Source organism: Mus pahari, chromosome 10 (assembly GCF_900095145.1).
Source record: "Mus pahari chromosome 10, PAHARI_EIJ_v1.1, whole genome shotgun sequence".
Lineage (NCBI taxonomy): Eukaryota > Metazoa > Chordata > Mammalia > Rodentia > Muridae > Mus > Mus pahari.
In genome coordinates, this window is record NC_034599.1 from 64,391,723 (window position 1) to 64,411,931 (window position 20,209).

A 20,209-nucleotide genomic window follows, 5' to 3' on the forward strand; every position below is an offset into this window, starting at 1 on the left:
AGGGTCAGGAAGGTTGAGGACCCCTGCTAAGCAGATGGTGGGTGCCTCTGTCTTTGCTATTCCAGAGGTGTAGGACTTTGTATCCCTGAGTCCCTAACAGTTGCCAAGCATAGCTCTATTCTAATATCCTCCTTCCCCATGCCCCAGACATGGTCTTGCAGTGTGACAGACTAGCCCAAGCTTTTGATCGTCTTCCCCTGTGTCTCCAGGATTCCCCAGGACTCCCTATGTCTACAGCTGTGTAGGGCTGATCACCTCCGTGTCTCCTGGATTTCCACTTCATGCCTCCATTCTTCTTCTTGTCACAATGCTATACTTACTAACCTCTAGATCTGTCTCTTTTTTTTCACGGTGTTATTTCTTAACCTTTTATAAATGCCCAGGGCCATGAGGTTGTGTGAGGAGATGAAAGCCCCCACATAGTATTCAACAGTTGCACAGGTGTCAGAGCACAGAGGAAGCACAGATGCACTTCCGGGACAGGGAGCACAGGTTCGTTACAGGGTCTGGGTGTTTCAGGAAAGCGAATCCCTGTGAGCTTTGCCCCACTTTCACCAGCTGAATTTAGCTCACTCTTGTGAGCCAACTTCCATTCTAGTCCGAGGGATAGTGAATGTAACTTCTTGCATCAACTAAACCCAGTGCATGGTTGCTTTGTGTTTACTCTCTAGCCCGAGGTGGACCATGCAATACCTTACGTTAATTTACATCTGGTTAGAAGCTGAGTTAAGTCATGCAAAAGTAATATTGCTTAATTAACAAGAGGTTTCTGAGACTTGATCCGTAGGAGTCTCTTGGTCTAGATTGGCCTTGGGTTAAATATATACTATGGAGTGTTCAACACAGCTGGGGATGGTTTACCATATGGGTCCAAATAACTAGAAAGGAAAGTCAGCTAAATTAGAAAAGGATGAATCTCAACTCCATGAAATAGATGGTAATTAGCAACAGCCCTGGAGTTAGCACTGGTGCCAGTGAATCTGGGCAACTTTGGCGGCTGCAGAGGGGAGGGCTGGGAGTTGCTCTATTATTGCCAGTTTTGATTTGAGCAGTATTTGTGTTCTCCGGAAGGGCGAGCCCCCACCCCCATCCCTCCACCCCCCACGCCCCCTGCTTCTTCATGAGCAAGCCCAACTATAGAAGTGAGTTTCTGCACTTCTTTTCTCTTAACATTTTAAAATAGAACCACCTAAGATTCCCATCGAAACTGCAAGACCACCCACCTCCTCCTCCTATGTATACATCTGAGAGCCAGGACAAGTCCTTTGGGTTTCTTTTGCAGGTGAATGCAAGCAGCTGGGTGCAGTAATTAAGAGAGTATATTCTCTTGAGAGTGCCTGGAGGCACACTGGCTGGGGAGCAGAACCTCTTTCTTTTAAGATTGGGGTGCCTCAGTGGGGTGCACCCCGTGAAGAAGTCCTTCGTAGCTCATTGGCCCAGGGCCATGCTGTTCGACTAGAAGGGAAACAGCCCTGCTCTTCCCTTTGCAGAGGCCTCTCTCTTGAGGCCCCGGGTCACTGCGAACCAGCCCTCATCTGACAGCTGTTCTCAGTCAGACCCTGTTGAGCCTCTAACAGCTGCTTTAACTCCTGAGCACAGCATTCCTGTCTAAGAGCATTGTCTGCATAGCTGTGCAGGAACCAGGTGGCTGTAAAGCACAGGGGCGGGAGTTCCCAGGGCTCTGTCATTCATTGCTGGCTTCATTGGCTGCCTCTCCCTCCTCAGCCCTTTCTTCTTTCTACTGAGGAGATCCAAAATCCAGTTTCCCCCATGAACGTTGGAAGAAACCAGATTCTTATCGGGCATCTGCACGGTGGGTTGAGTGAAGGGTGAGCCTGCAGGGTTCTGTTGCAGCTGTTCAGGTTTCTCCTTTCCTTTCCTGTTCCTTGAGGCAACCAGAGTACCAGGGCATAAGAAGGTGCCCACATTGTACACATGTTACTCCGTTTCTACTTCTTTGTGTTTTCCTACTGATTCTATGTGGAATTTTAGAAACACACCGACTATTCTCTGAGAATTAGAAGGGATTTTTTTTTTAATTATTTTTAAGTCAGGGTCTCTTGTATTGCAGAACTTGCTATGTAGCCACAGATGACTTTAAGTGTCTAAACCTCTGGCTCCCACCTCCCAAGTGCTAGGATTACAAGGATATGCCATGACACCCAGTTTATGAGGCACTTGGTTCCAAACTCAGGGCTTGCATGCTAGACAACCATTCTACCTACTGAGCTATATCCCCAGGCCTGGGTTTTTAGATGATGAATGCATCCCATACCGATAACAAAGGAGACTAGGCCTTAGGTCCTATCTAAGAAACCTAGCCGAGGTGACATCAGAACGGAATGGGAATAGAAGTTTGATCTTTGGGCTAAAGTGCCTTCTTGGGTAGTCTGTTGAGCTAGGCTGTCCTTGAACCTGGTCTGTGTCCCTCAACTGTACCACACCTGTCAGAGGCCTGATGCTCCTCAGCCCCTCCCCTGGGTATCCAATTCCTGTCTCAGCTCTCAGGAGCTTCTGTCGTTCACCTGGAAACTGCACTGTTAATCTCATGGAAGCTATTAGCAGGCATGGCCTGGGCTTCTCTCTGCCCTGCCTGTCTTTTCATAGGCCAATAGTTGAATCCAGGCAGCGGCCAGGTCTGGGGCTGAGAAGCCAAGGGAGGGACTTGCCTCCTATCATTCAGTCAGTCTTTTTTGTGTCCTAGCAACATAAGTCTTACCACAGTTCCTGTTTTATATCTGGGAAAGCCAGGTGAAGAGAGTGAAGCAGCGCCCCAAGGTCATACAGGCCTGAGACCCAGGTCCCTTTCAGAATATCGCCTCCTCTACTTATGCAGAGAGCTCCTGTATTCGGCACTGTCTCATCCCTGGGCCAAAATGCCAAACAAAAGCAAGTTAAGGGAGAGAGGATTTGTTTTGGCTCGAAGTTGGAGAGTATAGTGCATCACAGCGGTGAATGCAGGACAGCAGGAATGTATAGCCCAGCCACACTGCACCAGGCATGGACGCAGCAGAGCGAGGAAAACCGGTACTCACCTCCGCTTTCTCCGTTTTCCGTAGTCCAGGACCCCTGCCCATGGGATGGTGCCGTCCACATTTACAGTGGGTTTTCCCACCTCAGTCAACCCTACCTAGGCAACTTTTCACAGTCATGCCTAGAAGTTTGTCTCCTAGGTGATTTTAGATCCTGTCAAGTCAGTAATAGCAACTATCACAGTAACCCTGGCTCCCTGACCCAGTCCTCTCTGGCAAACTTCAGGCCCTATTGTGAAGACAGATGATTTCTTCTTAGCCAAAGATATCAAGATAACCGGCAACCCAAGCTGTAGTCCTATCCTCCCGCCCCCAACTAGATAAGGCAGTTTTCCTTTTCTTTCCAACCAGACAGCTCCCGCGCCCTGAGGCCTCTTGAGCCCTCATCAAACAGACAGAATCCACTCTCTGTGCAGTCAGCACGGCTCTGGTGTTGTGAGTCAGCATCCTGTTCCAGAGGGTTCTTGGTTCCTTGCCAGGGACAGTGGAGACACGCATTTTCCATGGAATGCCGGCGTCCAGAGCAGGCTAAGCCTTCCTACCCGCAGAGAGGAAGAGAACAAGGGCGGGCTTTGTGGGTTTGGACTCAAGGCTTGAAACTTTCTAATGCTTGAAAAATATGGTGGGCAGCTGAGAAGAGCCCAAAGCCCCCCAAAGTCACTGCTGGAGCTCAGCTGTCAGTCATGCAAAGTCTACCTTCCTCAGGCAGACTCTGCTTGGAACAATGATGGACCTTTCCCATGTCTTCAACTGGAATACTGAAAATACGCCAATAGGCAGGTGATTAGACTAGCCAACCACCTTCATCCAAGGAAAACATGCTTAACTGTGACCCTGTACCCGTGTGTCACTACATCTTGGGTCTTTGTTTGGCTTAGGCCGCTTCAATTCTGTAAAATTTGAGTCTGTTGGATAAGTTTTTACAAAGATCACCTGAGTGGGGCCCAGCAGGTAAGAATGCTTGCTGCCCTTGCAGAAGGCACAAGTTTGGTTCCTAGTACCTAAGTTGAGCTCTTCACAGCCCCCTGTAGATGCAGCTGTAGGGGATCTGTGGACGCTTTCATCTGGCCCACAGTTTCTTTAGATCCCAGATCCTTCTACCCAGCCAGTCCTTCCTTAAATGGTGGGAAGTGAGAGGTTTGAAAGAACCCAGTGCACAGATGCAGAGCCTTACCCTCTAAGCTTCTGGAGCTCAACCTTGAAGACATGGCCGTCAGTACTGACTATAGTGCCCACCTGCATGGCTGAGTGTTTGCCCCGCCTCCTCCATCTGTATTTAGACTTCTGTGGCAAATGGCCGCTTGATCCCTGCAGCTCAAGCTATGCTGGATAGTTTTCCACAGGAACAAACTGTCTCACCCACTGGGACATACGTCAGGTCAAGGAGAAGCAATAGTGGTCTAAAGATAGTATCACCGGGAGAGATGGCTCAGAGGTTAAGAGCACTGTCTCTTCTTCCAGGGGTCCTGAGTTCAATTCCCAGCAACTACACAGTGGCTCACAACCATCTGTAATGAGATCTGGTGTCCTCTTCTGGATTACTGGCATACATGCAGGCAGAATGATGTATACATAATAAATAAATCTTTTTTTTTTATATCACCAATGGGTATTCTGGTGCTTTGGCATAGGTTGTGCCTTATGTGCCAGCTCAAGGCACATAAGCCCAGAGGATGCTGGGCTTCTTGAGACATGCCAGCAATTACCTGTGACACAGCACTGATGCAGATGAGGGTTTAGAGGGTTTAGGGTCCAGGGCTGCCCACTTGTAGACAATCTCTGTTCAGTTTCTTTGCTGTGACTTCCATCATAAAACCTTTGATAAATCTGCTTCTAGATCCAGCCTTATACACAGATCCATATTCCTTGGTTGTTTTTTTTTGTGTTTTTTTTTGTTTGTTTGTTTTTCAAGGCAGGGTTTCTTTGTATAGCCCATACAACTTTAATCTCAGCAGGCAGGAGGCAGTGGAAGGCAGATTTCTGTGAATTTGAGACAAGCTGAGTGAATCCCTGACTCAAAACCAAAAACCAAAAAACTGGAAAAAAAAAAAACTAACCAAACAAAACAACAACAACAACAATAACACCTCAAAAATGAATAAATAAAATTCAGATTGTACTGGGCACTCTGGCTTACAAGCATGTTTTTTTGTTTGTATGTTGAGTATTTTCCCCAAATCAGTTAATACGTCCATGCTTTATTTTAAATGACTACACACATAGCATAGTATTCCAGTATGTGGACAAAGTGAGATTACTTAATCAGCCCCTTATTGGACATACTAGGGTGATATTCGTACCCTCAAACCCAACCCAGTGTCTAGCAATAGGGTTCCTGTATTTACACTGACTCCTCTAAAATCTAAGCTGAAGTGATAGACATTTGTTAGTATCTGACCCCATTTGGAAATGAGTATATGAACGTTTTAAAGCATCCGTCTTTTTATACCCAGAAATTCTCACTTTGTAAATGCGCATGAAGCATGGGGATGCTTGCCCTGTCCAACTGTTCATTGTTCTGCCACCCAAACATCATAGTTTTGGGCTCCAAGTGCTTTGGGATGCCTCTGACTTTCTGTAAGACAAGATGGGTGCAGTCTGTAAGTGACCTTGTGTGCTTAGAGACTCTGGAATTGCCCACCCAGTCATGGCAAAGACTTTTCCTTTTATTAAGCGAAGTTCATAGTCAGACAGCGGAAAGCTCTCTTGCTGCCTGAATCCTCAAAACTGAGCTTTCTTGAGTTAAATGACATGTGAGGAATATTTCTGATATAAAATTGGAAGCTTTCAGATACCTCAAACCTTGCTTATCTTTGTAAATACACATGTTCCAATTAAAATAGGTACTGAAACATTTGGGTGGCGCTTCAAAACTCCCAATTTAGATTTAATTTAGATTAAAGCACTTATTCTTTTTTAATACAGTTGTAAAATTGATTATTAAAGTCACCTATTGAAGATTGAAAGCACAGGATGTGTACTTTCCTTGTGAGACAATCTCGTCTTCAATAAGTGTGGTTCTATTAATCAATTAGCTATTAAAATATAACTGCCATATTAAGCCTGACTCATTTGTCATGACAGCTGGTATAATTATAAAAATTATACCTAGCCATTTATACAGCCATAATCTTGCAATAAATATAAATAATTGTCTCTATTAATTCATTTTGAAGGTTCTGTCTATTAATTCTCCAGTTAAGTGGCAATTTGGGGACCTTCATTTAAAATCCCCCTAAATCTTTGTTGTTCGTTCCGTCTGACTGCCAGAGTTCCACACGTGTACCTCCCACTGTTGATTTTGGAAACCAACTCATGAATAAAATAGCTTTTTAAGTGCAAATATTTGAAGGGTTGAGGCCCAAGGTCTAAGGCTTTCTGGGTTTGGTCAGGAAGAGGGATGAGCTAGTTGTGACATTCTAGCATTGGGTTTGGAAAAGAGTATGTGGATTTCACTGTGTGAATGTCTCCTAAAGTGTGTGGTGGGGTAACTGTTGATAACTTGATTCTCCACAGGAGTGGATGAGGTCACCATTGTCAACATTCTGACAAACCGCAGCAACGTGCAGAGGCAGGACATTGCCTTCGCCTATCAGAGAAGGACCAAAAAGGTACTGGACTCTTAGCATGAAGGGCAGGCTTGCTGAGTTAATGTCCTCAGATATTGTCTGTTCTGTTCTTAATTAATGGGTGTGTGTGTGTGTGTGTGTGTGTGTGTGCTCGCCCCTTGCTTGTGTTGCCCTGCATACCTTAAGGTGGCAGGCCCTAAAAGCTTCCAGATGATTCTCCTGTCTTCAGTTTCTATCTTGTCACAGAAATGCTGGGGATGCAGATGTGTGCTACCACATCTGGCTTTTTTTTCTTTCTTTCTTTCTTTCTTTTTTTTTTTTTTTTTTTTTTTTTACATCTAGCACCATTATCTGCTAAGCCATTCTCCACCCCTGCCCCTGTCCCAACATTACTTTTTCTTTTTGTGAGTTGTGGATCTTCTGTAACCAAAAGGATCCTTCTAGAACTCTTGGATGTAAGGTTTTCCTCTTATATCCTTGAGAGGGTTGCTGCTTACATAGGTACACCCGTGGGAGGTGGAATGTACAGGTTACATTCTGGAACATGCGAGGGAGGCATTCTGGAATAGACCACAAGGAAGAGAAGCAATGGTCCCACTAGTTATATGCTGACTCTGTGTTGGGTACTGTGCTTAGGTAGCAACTCACTTCCTCTCATGGCTTCTCAGGCTTCTTCGTCAGAAGTTGTGAACATAAGTTTAGAATGGTGTCATCCACACCCGGGTGTGAATCCTACCGTGTGCTTCTCATTTACACCGAGGGGCTGGGGAGACAGCTCGGTTGGTAAATCTGGATCTGAGGATCTGAGTTCAATCGCCAGCATCCATGTTAAGAGAGCTAAGTATGCTGACTTGCCATCGGAACCCCAGTGCTAGATGGGATTCCTGGGGCTCCCTGGACGGTCAATTTAGCCGATTCAGAGAGCTCTAAATTCTATGAGAGACCCTGACTTAAAAGTTAGATAGAGCTCAACTGAGGAAAGAAACAAATATCAACTTCTGACCTCCACGTGTAAACACGTATGTGCATATGAACACACACACACACACACACACACACACACACACACACACACGGCTTCTTCAGCTTGCCTGAAGTGCTATGGTCCAGCCTGCTGTCTTCAATAAACTTCACTTCTTGTGTTTAAGGTGTTTTCTGTGTGTGTTTTTCCTTTGCTAGTGGCTAAAAGCAGGACACCACTTGTTCACCTTAGTTTTCCACAGCATTAGGACATTTTATTCTTAAGGATTTGCTACTTAATCTTTAACATTTCGCTATTAAACACTTTTGGTTTATATTCGGACAGTGCTATAAAGGTGACCTCACGTGGCTCCCTCCTAACTTGAGGCTGTCATTTCCTGCCACAGTAAAGGTGACCTGAAAGAATGCCAGGAGACACTGTGTGTTCCTGGAGTTGATGTGACCACCAGGTCCTGGGAGTTCCAGGTCCAGCCTGGCTGAAGCTCCATCCTCCGTGCTCTGAAGCAGTTGGAAAGGATGTAAATAGGAAAGCCGCTAGCTCCCTTCATCCCACATGCATTACAACTCTCCTTTCATGAGATGATGTGTATTAATCTTCTGCAGCGAGGCTCAGAAGGCAGTGTTTTATGTCTCTGGCTTTCCCAAAGGATCTGAGACCCGCAAGAGCCAAGTTCCTGTTGGAACAGGAGATCCACTATTCTGGACTGAAGGAAATGACTGCTCATTCAGTGTGGTCTTGGAACTGTGTGTGCACACTGAGCTTGACTTCACATTGGGTAGCTGGAGAACGCAGATCCTTCATAGCCTGTTGGAGTAAACATATTATTAGAATCATGAGAAGGGTCAGCAAACACACAGGCATTAGCACGTGCTAAGGACAACCCACTGCCCTGATGATACTTAATGGTCCAGGGTGATTATCTGTCACAGGAAGATGCCACAACTGCCTGAGGTAATTTCTAAAGGATGTCCTAGTATTGTTTTAGGTGCATTGTTTGTCAAGATATGGTCTGTAGTCATGGTTCACAGTCTGTGGGTCATGATCTCTTTCAGGGGTTGAGCAACCCTTTCACAGGGCTCCCCTAAGACCATCTGAAAACAGATGTTTACATGATGACCCAGAATAGGAGCAAACATACAGTTATGAAGTAGCAACAAAATTAATTTTGTGGCTGGGGATCACCGTGGCATTTCTGACCAGGACAAAGAACCCTATTAAAGGGTTCCAGCACTAGGAAGGTTGCGAACCACTGGTTTAGAGGGACAGAGGGACCCTGCCCAGGTGGTAAGCTGCAGCAGATGTCATCACATCTAGTAAAAGAGGGACACAGGGAGGAAGTTTTCATTTTATGCTTTGTGCCTTCAAACTAGTGCTAGACACGAGGTTTCTCTATGCAGAGAACACTCGTTCTTCTATTAATCCCTTCTGGGATTTTTTATTTGTGATGAGTCCTATACTGGGCATTCTGAGCAATTCAAGTCAAAGTGGAAAAATCCAGTAGGTTTCCAGATGTCCGCTGATGTGAGAGCAGAGATGGGGGTGGGGGGAGAGTGTCAAGGGCAGACCAAGTTGGGAGTCACTTAACCTCAGGGTTCCAATTTGGAAAGCTGGTGTTATAATTGGCATGTGTTGTTTTAGAAAGAAAGACCCTCCTACCTCCCATGCATGGTTAGGGCATCAGAAGCCAGAAGAAGAAGGTGAGTGGGCTGGTCCCAATGCTTCCTTGCATTCAGGCCTGGTCTGAGATCCTTGACACTTGCTGTATATCACCTTTAGAGACATGTGGATCCTCAGAAATTGTTGACCAGCCAGCCTACAGGGCCAAGTTCCAGGCCAACGAGAGACCTTATCTCAAACAGAAAGTGGAGGGCACCTGAGGAATGACACCTAAGCTTGTCCTGTGACCTTTACACGCATGTGCTCCTACACACACACACACACACACACACACACACTCCACATAAAAATAAATGTAGTTCAGTTCAATGCAGCTGTGGCCTAGTCCGTTCCCATTGCTGGTGAGAATCCAATCCCCGAGGAAATATCTTTAAGAGCCACCCTGAGTTAAGGATATCTGTGTACATATGTGAGTGCTGCCTCAGACCTCTAACTTGATTAAAATTGTGTGTTCATCCCTAAGAAACACTGTCCAACAGGAAGTTGAAAGGGAACTCTGAGGGGCTGGAGTTCACATCGCATTCATCACTGCCGGACTTGGAGGAGTTGGCTGAGGGCGAGGTGCAGTGTTTTACACAGGGAAGGCTCAGCACCAGCCCTTAGCCATGCTAGCACAGCTCCAGGCTACAAGGTCCCACCCTAGAGCAGCCTCACAAACGCCTTCCCTGGGACCTCCACAGACCTGCAGGACTCCCCTGGCCTTTCTACCTCACTTCTTTTCAGCTTGACCTTGGAAAGTGACCTTGGAAAGACTCCACTCTTAGCTCTCCTCTCTGGAGCTATCAGCTACAGCAGTTTCTATCTAGTGATCAGCCCGGGTGTTAGTGGATTTCTGTACCATGAGGTTTCTGCCCTCCTGGTCTGATGTAGGGGAGGAGGAAGTTCTCCTCAGACCACAGAGTGGTCACAGATTCACAGCCTGCTTTTCAGATAGAGCCATCTTATTTCTGTCTCGCTGGTTCCAGAGTGGACGTTGGTTCCAAGCAGCTCTGAGACATCTCCCTTTTACAGGAGCTCCCGTCAGCGCTGAAGTCAGCCTTATCTGGTCACCTGGAGACGGTGATTTTGGGCCTATTGAAGACACCTGCCCAGTATGATGCTTCGGAACTAAAAGCCTCCATGAAGGTAAACACGTGTGGGGTGTCATCCGTCAACCTGCCCATTAGTGTCTCTGAATTACAGCCTTTTGAGTATAACTAGGTGATTGTCGGTTGTGTTGAAGTCTTATTTGAAGTCATTTCCCCCCAATGCTATAAGTTGTCAGGATTTGAACCAAAAATATTTCAATCTCTCTCTTTTTTAACGACGGCAAAGAAATTTCCCTGAAGCTGAAGGCTGGTTAGCAGCTGCTCAGACTCGGCACCTGGACGATTGGAATGCCTTTTGGGAAAACTGCTTCCTTGATTACACTTCCTTTTTAAGGAGGATATATGTGGTATTAAGGAGAAAGAAAAACAGCTTTTGTTCAGTAAAGCTTGCAGATTCTGCCCGTGCCCTCCTGGATGCTGCTTCCTCTGGCTGTCCCCCCCCCCCCCGCCTCCCATCCGTTCCTGGGGCAAAATTTGGATTTGGTCCAAAAATCAACAATGCAGTGCAGGTGAGGGTCGATTTCAAGGTAGAACTGGCACCTGGATCCAATGGGAAGTTTCGGCAGGACATAATATTGTTATCTAAGTTTTGATTTTACAAAGCTATTTTGAACATGGGATTTGAGGTTAAATTAGTAAATTCTAGTTTAGAAACACCCTTGGATTTTGTGCTCACCTAAGCTACACAATATTACTCAAATGTAAGAGATAGACAGACATATGTCTGCCACAGCAAAGCTCAGGGCTCCTTCTCTGTGTGCTTGTGACATGTTGGATAATCTGAGGCTGCCCTCTGCTGGTACTTCGTGGTAAGGCATCAATGAGGGGAAGCTGTATGTCCCCCTGTTGGGTTGTCATCCTTTCTGGAGAACACACTAGGAGTGAGGCCCCTTCACACATAGAGTACCACCAGAACCCTGGAATTAATAGCCCAGAGCCACTGTAGGGTTTGTAAAATCTCTCTCTGTCTCTTTTTTAGTTCATCAGCATAGCTCAAGTGGCATCCTAGGCAGGCTGTACTGCAGAGGAGGTACTAGTCAGTGCCCTGCCATGACACACCAGGCACGGGGGCAGGCTAATAATCCTATCACTCCAGAGGTGGAGGCAGGGGGATCAGAAGGTCAAGGTGATCCTTGGCTGTATCGGGAGTTTAAGGCCAGGGTGGGATACCTGAGACCTTGTCTAAAAAGAGAGAGAGAGAGGGAGGAAGGGAGGAAGGAAGGAAGGAAGGAAGGAAGGAAGGAAGGAAGGAAGGAAGGAAAGAAGGAAGAGGAAGGGAAGGGAAGGGAAGGGGAGGGGAGTGTACTTTCATGTCAACAACAGCTTTGATGATGGTAGCATTCCTGAGACTGCCAAGCCTTTGGGCCATTGGGGTCATGTGTAAGCCAATCTTTTCCCAGGTTTCTTTAACTATCAACACTTGGATCAGTTCATCTTATTTTTGTCAAGAATCCACTTAGTTGTGATTTATGTGATTTCACTGGTATCTATGACCAGGTATTATTGACTTAAAGCAGACCTGTGTGAGCTGTCAGTCACTCCACTAATCCAAGAAACTGGGTCCAATGAAAGGCGCTTTAACTGCACCATCTTTGACCAGACGCCAGCTCTTCCATTAGCTATCATGGTTGAGTGACCCTTCCGAAGCACACAGATCTTCAAGTGACGTTAGCTAAAACGATGCTTTCAAAAAAAAAAAAAAATCTGTTTTCACATCAGGCAATACCAGTGGCAATGTTTTGCCATATGTCACAGGAGAGGTTGGTCCTGTGATAAGAATTATTCTTAAGCTGTGGAAAGCTTGGGCCAAGTTTTAGAAATTGCCAAGGTCACCTTTGAAAGTGGAGATAAAGCCCTATTAGACTTCTCCGATGTGTGGGCGATGGAAGGCGAGATACTGCGCTCGACTCACTTTCCCTCGGTGTCAGGACCCAGCATTTCTTCTGACACAAGAGTTAGACTTTATTTCTGTCATCTTTGAAAAACCTGCCTCTCCCTGGAAATACTCAGAGATACTCTGTGGCCATCTCAGCACACCCCTTGAGAGGTTCAGAGTGCTGTGTAGACCTTTGGCTAACAAGGGAAGAATCTGGGGTTTCACTGGAACCTGTGGGAAAAAAAGAAACTATGATTAAAATCCCGGGGAGAAGAGTCAAAGATTAGATTAAGACTAAGATTCAAAATTAACTATTAACCCGGCTCAGCTTAGATTATACAAGGCACATTTTAAAGGGGCATCTACTCTCTAATAAGTTTAATTAATAGCTGACATACTTTCATGTGGGTAAGTACCTTTCTTATTGTATTAACACCTTATAATTGATTTACATTTTAAACAGTTGTAATTCTACTTAGTTCAAAGTGGTACCTCTATATTCGTGAAGACATGTACTAGAAGACCCTTGTTATTAAGCCTTGACTTTGATCAGGAAGCCAGCTTTGAAATACACGTTTCATTGAGTCCTTTCAAGCTCTCTAGCACGCTCAAAAGTGTATATATTAAATTCAAATATCCCACTCATTAAACTCTCATTTCCTAATAACGTGCTAGCCTCTAGGCTTATTTGGCACTTTTGTTATTCTCTCTTCCTAAATACCCGAAAAGTGCAGAGTAATCAAGCAAAAATGGAAGTAACAGGATGCATTTTTTTTTTTTAAACATTAAGCCATTTTTGTGTTTCAAAGAAGAGAGGCGAATTTTCATCCTAACTAGCACCTTTCCGCTAAGGAGACGTTCTAATCTGTGGCAGCTGCTAACAGCGGCCACACACCATTTCTTGGTCAATGAAGACAACTATTTCCTGTTTATTAAAATAGTGGGTGGCTGAGGTAGGAACTGAGAAAGACAGATAGCAAGCCGGAACCCCACGGCCTCCTTTGGCGTCCAGGGATACTCTAAGGCTGTCTCTTCTCATTCATTTTTCAAAAATATAGTAGAATATAGATGTTCTGCTTACACCATCTTGGGATCTGGTGATGTGAAAACAAAAAAAGAAAAAGCAGCTTTCTCTAGTGCTTGAGGAGCAGAGCACAGACTGATTAGGAGGGGCGTCCCTGACGGAGCCATCTGTTTGCCGTTTGCTTGATGGAGGCCAGCCTGGAGGGAGGCTGAGGTGAGGGAGGCTGCTGATGTCTGGGCGTCTTGCTTCCCAGGGCCTGGGGACTGACGAGGACTCCCTCATTGAGATCATCTGCTCGAGAACCAACCAGGAGCTGCAAGAGATCAACAGAGTGTACAAGGAAAGTGAGTAGCCTGTTTCTGAGACCCACCCTCTTAGCCCGGAGTGTGTGTGCATCCCCATGCACACTCTTGCATGCGTGCTTACGTGCATGCTTGCGTTCATGAATATGAAGAGAAGGGTCAACCTCAGGTGTTGTTCTCAGGAGCCATCCACCTGCATTTTGACAAGGTTCTCACTAAGCTTGGAACATACCAATTAGTAGAGACTGGCTGGCCAGCGAGTCCTAGGGATGCCCCTGCCTCTGCCTCCACAGCACTGGGGTTTCAAGCACACACTTAGCACATTAGGCACAGTCATGGAGGTCAGAGGACAACCCTCAAGGCTGCTGAATCTATCCTTCTACTGTGAGGGGTTCGGTGGCTGGAACTCGGGTCACCAGATGTAGCTGTAAGCATTTTTATCTACTGAGCCATCTTGCCAGCTTGAAAAACAATATTTTAGTCAGAGACGAGTTTGCTGATTAAAGAGAACCTGGGGACCCCTGGGCTTGTTTGTCCGTTAGACTGACAGTCACCCTAGATTTGGTCTCATGTGAGTAGACCCCCTTCTAGAAACTCCATCCTCAGTTGGGGACTCAGGCTATTTCCACACTAACACAACAATGCCTACGTTTTGAAACTCGGTGGGGTGGGTGACAGACAGCTATAGCAGGTGCTTGGGTGTGCCAGAGGGAAGCATCAAGCCAGATGTGTTGTTTTCTCAGTGTACAAGACCGATCTGGAGAAGGACATCGTCTCTGACACATCTGGAGACTTCCGAAAGCTGATGGTCGCCCTTGCAAAGGTTGGAATCTCTCCCTCCCAGCCCTTGCCTCCTTCCACAGCAGGCTCAGCTCCTTCTATACTGGGGAGGGAATTAACTAAATCCTTGTGCCTGCTCAGAAATTCCGCTGCATTCCCGTCTCTGCAGAACTGTCATATTTGTTAATAGGATTTCTTATCCTGCAGAACCGTGTGGACAACTGGACGCCAGGGCCAGGGGAGGGGTGGGCAGCTCCCAAGCTCTGGCCTGGATTTCTGAGCTAACCTGCACCGAGTGACTAAAGGAAGGTCACTTTGCCTCTATTTGTGGCCACACCGGATGCATTAAAGTGACCTCGCTCCTTTCACCTTTCGCTCGTGTGCGTGCACATGCAAACCTTGCCTCACTAGTCCTTTGGACTATGTGCAGGTCTTTGAGGCACTTTGCTAACATTACCACATTAATGTGGATGTAAGACACGTCTCCTGTGAATCTCTAGTTCTGGCCGGCATGCACCGGAACACCTGTCTGTCAAGGGAAGGGAATTCTCTCAGGGAGCCCTGTGGCAAGTGACTGAGGAGTGTGCTGCAGCCTGGCCCACTCACATCTCCATGACAGTGACAACTCTGTGACTCTCCTGTCTTCATTTGCTCCCATCCTGGCACCGCAGACTCTGGGTCTTTTTAGAATCTACTTGCATCTTGCTTCTTTGACCAAAACCCATAGCTGCTGTACCTTTTCAGAAAGCCTCACCGCCTTCACTCTGGGCCTGTGAACCTCCATCTTCATCACTGTGTTTCTTTCCTTCTGCTCTGTGATTGCTCTGGGTGTTGTATCACTCACTTGTAGACATGTTCCACTTCTGCCTGTGTATGCAGAGTGCCTCCGGCCACCACCATACTGCTGGTCCCAGAGGGTTCAGCTCAGGCTCCGTCCTAGCACTTTTGGGCTCAGCCTACTGTTTACTACAATAGCTCTTCCCTTCATTTGCATACTGTATCATCATGGCACTCTCAGTGACTTAAATGGGCTCAGCTTCTCTGGGACGTGGGTCAGGGAATTCGGTAAGATGCTCACTCAGCCTTGGGTACCCAGGGTTGGCTAACAATGGTGAGACACAGTGTATCCACTTCCTTTCCTGACCATCTCTCTCTTCCTTGGCCTTGTCTAAATCAACATGTGAAATGCTGTATTCCTTCAGGAATGAGGTTATGGCTCACCCAGATTGGAGAAGAGACTGATGGTCCTTTTTGGGTTTTTTTTCCCTGCCTCCAGTTTTAGAATGCACTAAGAGCTAGGTCTGATGGTCCTTCTTGTTTTTCCCCTACAGGGCAGACGAGCAGAGGATGGTTCAGTTATCGACTACGAACTGATTGACCAGGATGCCCGGGTATGTGCCAAACTTTATGGCATGTGTATACGGAGGGGTTGTATCCCACACAACCATTTCTTTATGCACAACGAATAACCTCAAACTAACATTCGTTATCTCTCAGATCCTCTGGGCCAGGGATGGAGACAGGGTTGACCAGATAACTCTGGCTCAAGGTCTCTCATGTGGCTGTAGACAAGATGTTGGTTAGGGCTGTAATTCCTGAGAGCACAGCCAGGTCAAAGGGTTCTTCCCCACGTGGCTCATGTGTGACTTACTGTTGGCAAGAGATGTTAGCACTCCTCCACGCAGGCCTCCATGGGCTGCTTGAATGTCCCTGATGACATTGCCGCTGCCCTCCCTAGAGTGAGTGATCTGGGAGGGATCCAGAAGCCCTCATGCTCTTATGACTCCATCACACGTTCTTGTTATACTCTGATCATTAGAAGTGTGGGCTGTGCCCACAGCCGCGGGAGGGGTAAAACTAAGTGATGTCCCTTCTAAGGGAGGAATGGGCCTTTTAAAGCCTCAGCCCATCTGAGAATATGAGGTTTGTTTCCAGGAACCGTAGTTGTAATGCCCCGGTCAGTTAGTTACCAGCTCTGAACCCACTTCCCATTGGCTCCTTCAGGCTCTGACTCCACAGATGTGCTAGGTCCTGACACTAAGCTGGTAAGGAAGCCAGAGCAGATGAGGTAGTCACACCAGGCTAGGAAGGCTCCCGGCTCCACTCAGTGGGGACAGGGGCCTGTGGCTTCCTCATAAAGCTAATTTAGATAGCTGCAGACTAGGTGTGCCTCACCCGGAGGGGTCAGCCGTTTGGTTATCTTAAAGTAAGCAAGTCATAATAGCTGCAGACAAAAGTCATGCGCCTGGGTCTTAAAGTCTTATACAGTCTGGGAAGTACTCGAGTATAAGAGAAAGGTTTTAAACAAGTGCTAGAAGTAGGCTTTGTGGTCTAGGGAGATAGCTCAGCGTGGCCCCGAGAAGCCAAAAGCTTGAGCACACCTGTTCCAAGTGGCGAATTTTGGGTCACACCTGCAGTACAGGCTTGTGCGCTCACTTGTCTCTTGGAACGGGCTTTTTAAAGTAACGCTTGCTAGGGGTGTATGTGGTTAAGTTCTGGTTGGCTGCATCTCCCACAGGAGCTCTATGATGCCGGGGTGAAGAGGAAAGGAACTGACGTCCCCAAGTGGATCAGCATCATGACTGAGCGCAGTGTGTGCCACCTCCAGAAAGGTGGGTGCCGTGCCAACGAGGACTCGGGGCCTGGAAGCTCTTGGGTGGTGAAGGCTGCACCGAAAAGCAGATAGATCTCCAGAACAATGCTCGTTCTCCACGCAGATCTTTCCGTTTCCTTTATCAAATCATTTTGCCTCCTGTCTCACTGTGGACCCTCTGTCACCAAATATGTTCAATATTTGATATGTTAGCTTGTTTCAGTGTGTGTGTGTTCATATGAGTGCATATGTATTTGGTGTGCATGTGGGAGCCAGAGGTAAACCTTAGGTGTTACACCTTTGGAACCGTTCACCCTGGGGTGGTTTTTTGTTTGTCTGGTTTGGTTTTTAGACTCATTGCCATTGAATTTAAAAACTAGGCTGGGCAACCTGGACAGAAGAGAGCTGCCATCCACCTGCCTCAGCCGTCACAGTGCTGGCATTGCAAGCACACCATCGTGTTTGGCTCTTTTGTTTTGTTTTTTGAAACACGGGTTTCAGTTTGGGGGGGGGGAGCTAAACACAGGGCCTTGTGGCTGGTTGTAAGCCAAGCATGTTGCCAATTGAGCCGTCTCCCTGGCCCTCCGTATTCCCCTTCTTACTAGAGGATCCTTTTTTGTTTTGTTTTGTTTTGGTTTTGGTTTTGGTTTTTTTTTTTTTTTTCAAGACAGGGTTTCTCTGTGTAGCCCTGGCTGTCCTGGAACTCATTCTGTAGACCAGGCTGGCCTCGAACTCAGAAATCAGCCTGTCTCTGCCTCCCAAGTGCTGGGATTAAAGGCGTGCGCCACCACTGCCCAGCACTAGAGGATCCTTTGCTCTTGCCATGATTGTTGAAGCACAGGACGTGACCACCTGACTCTTACTGTTTCACATGACATCCACACAGATGGATTCCAGTGAGAGAGCATAGAGATGGTCACATTCCGTGGCCTAGGCAGAGCCATTAGGGACAGGAGCTAGACCTGGCCCTCTGGCAAGACAGGTACAAATCAGTTCTGGTCCACCAATGTGACCACCAACCCCTAGATGACCGCCTACCCCTAGGATGCGTCAGGAATCACCTTTAGTTGTTTTGTTTGTTTGTTTGTTTGTTTTTGTTGCTGCTGTTGTTTAATCAAAGCGTCTAATTACAAAGGTCATCCATGCAGCTTTGACTAGCACTTCTGATATTATTTGTTGCTTTTCTTAGTGTTTGAAAGGTACAAGAGCTACAGCCCTTATGACATGGTGGAGAGCATCAAGAAAGAGGTCAAAGGGGACCTGGAGAACGCCTTCCTGAACCTGGGTGAGCAAGTGTGGCCCTTCCTCCCAGGCAGGGAGGACAGAAACTGGAGGAGGGATTGTGTTTGCTTCAAGGGGACTTGAGAGGTGTGGTGGGTTTTCTGCATGTCTTGGAGAGTTTTAGGATTAACTGTAGATTTAAAGATATGAAACGGGCTTAAATTGCCAGGAAGGACTAAGTTGGCTGGAGAAGGGAAGACTGTACTGGGCACGCTCACATAGACACCCGGTCATCACTGACTCTCGTGGTTGAAGGTTCTGCAGCAGGTGGAACCTACTAGTTCACAAGATTCTGAGTTTTCCTTAGCCTTCTACAGCCTTCGTCCATGGACAGGCCCATTCTGGTCAGTGTCTTAGGGCCAGGGCATTATCTTTCACATTGTAAGACAGGCGGGCAGCCTCACCCCTGACCTCTGTCTCCTTCCCACAGTCCAGTGCATCCAGAACAAGCCCCTGTACTTCGCTGACCGGCTGTACGACTCCATGAAGGTAAGGACTGCTGGCCCAGAGGCTCCATTTCCAGTAGGTTCCGCCTCTGTTTTGGCTCAAACTGAATCTCTGTGACTAGTGTTTAGAGCAGTGGCTCTCAATCTTCCGGTAGCGGCAGCCCTTTAATACAGTTCCTCATGTTGTGCTGGTTGTTTGGTTGCTACTTCAGAACTTTTGCTATCGTTATGAATTGCAATGTAAATATCTGAAACGCAGGATACCTGGTATGCAACCCCAAAGGGGTTGAGACCCACAGGTTGATAAGCACTGGTTTAGAGGATGGGTTCCCACTAGCTAGCTGAGATTGTATTTGGCAGGTAAGAAAGCACCATTCTATCTTCTCTCAGTTGTTTAAATACATGCGATGCAGCTCCAGAATAAGGTGTCACTGGAGGGAAAGGGTAAGGTGACAACAGTGTCTGATTTCTGTTGGGGCTTTCAGCTGTGGTGTCCCATTAGTCCCAGGATAAAAGCAAAGAGGATGTGAGTGACCATCAGCAGGTACTACACAACAGCTTTTCAGTTCCCTCCCTTAAGTCCTGGCAGGAAACCCTGCAGGGCCTCCATTTTTATCTTCTTGATAAAGAAGGAGGGCAGAGTGCCTGGAGCCAAGGCCAGATTTGCAGATGCATAGCTGGGTTCTTCCTGCATGAGCTGCCCCACGCCAGCCTCTTTTTGGTTCTCGTCCTGCCAGGACTGGTCTGCTTCCCAGGCCCCTGCTTTCCTCTCTGGAGCATCTCCCGTGTCCATGCCGACCCTCTGCCTGCTCTCCCTGGGCTCCCTGTCCCTGTCCTTAGTGCAGGCTATTTCACACATCCACAAAGAGCCGTAAGAACAGTGTGCCGGCCCATCCTCTCTACATCCCTAAATGTCCACCAGCCCTTTGCTGCGCATGCAAACTTGCAGGCTGGCGGTCTGTCGGAAGCACAGAGCTGACTGGAGAGGCGGCTCAGCAGTTAAGAGCACACACTGCCCCTGCAGAGACCCCTTTACTTCTCAGCATCTAGTTTGAATCATTCATAGGCTCCTGAAACTTCAGCTACAGGGGATCTGATGCCCTCTTCTGGCCTCCGTGTGCACCTACATGTACACCTATGGGCTCCCCCAGACACATACTTAGACATTTTACAATAAATCTTGAAACATTCAGATGCGCTTGGAAATCTGAGGTGCTCATCTTCATTAAGGAAACAGTCTCGGCACTGCATTTTTAAGTCTTGTAAGAGAACAGCGTCACGACCCACATAAGTGGGGCTGGAAAGATGGTGTAGGCATTAAAGAAGCTGGCTGCTGTTGTATAAATCCTGGGTTTGGCTCCCAGCCCCAGGCTGGACAGCTTGCAACCATCTGGAACGTCAGCTTCAGGGGATCTGACACTCTGGACTCCAGAGGGATTCCCTGACACAGACACACACACAGACACAGACACAGACACAGACACAGACACAGACACAGGCACACGTGCGCTTACACACACACACACACACACACACACACACACACACACACATTTTAA

At 47.1% G+C, this 20,209-nt stretch overlaps 1 protein-coding gene across 1 annotated transcript in view; it reads left to right on the top strand.

The window, feature by feature from the left end:
* Positions 1–20,209, top strand: part of Anxa2 (annexin A2) — a 39,895-nt gene that overhangs the window by 17,159 nt on the left and 2,527 nt on the right. Inside the window, exons 4-11 of the mRNA XM_021206096.2 lie at positions 6,549–6,643; positions 10,272–10,385; positions 13,502–13,592; positions 14,294–14,373; positions 15,662–15,721; positions 16,849–16,942; positions 18,113–18,208; positions 18,635–18,693. Coding sequence (XP_021061755.1) covers positions 6,549–6,643; positions 10,272–10,385; positions 13,502–13,592; positions 14,294–14,373; positions 15,662–15,721; positions 16,849–16,942; positions 18,113–18,208; positions 18,635–18,693 — 689 coding nt within the window. The remainder of the gene's footprint in view (positions 1–6,548; positions 6,644–10,271; positions 10,386–13,501; positions 13,593–14,293; positions 14,374–15,661; positions 15,722–16,848; positions 16,943–18,112; positions 18,209–18,634; positions 18,694–20,209) is intronic.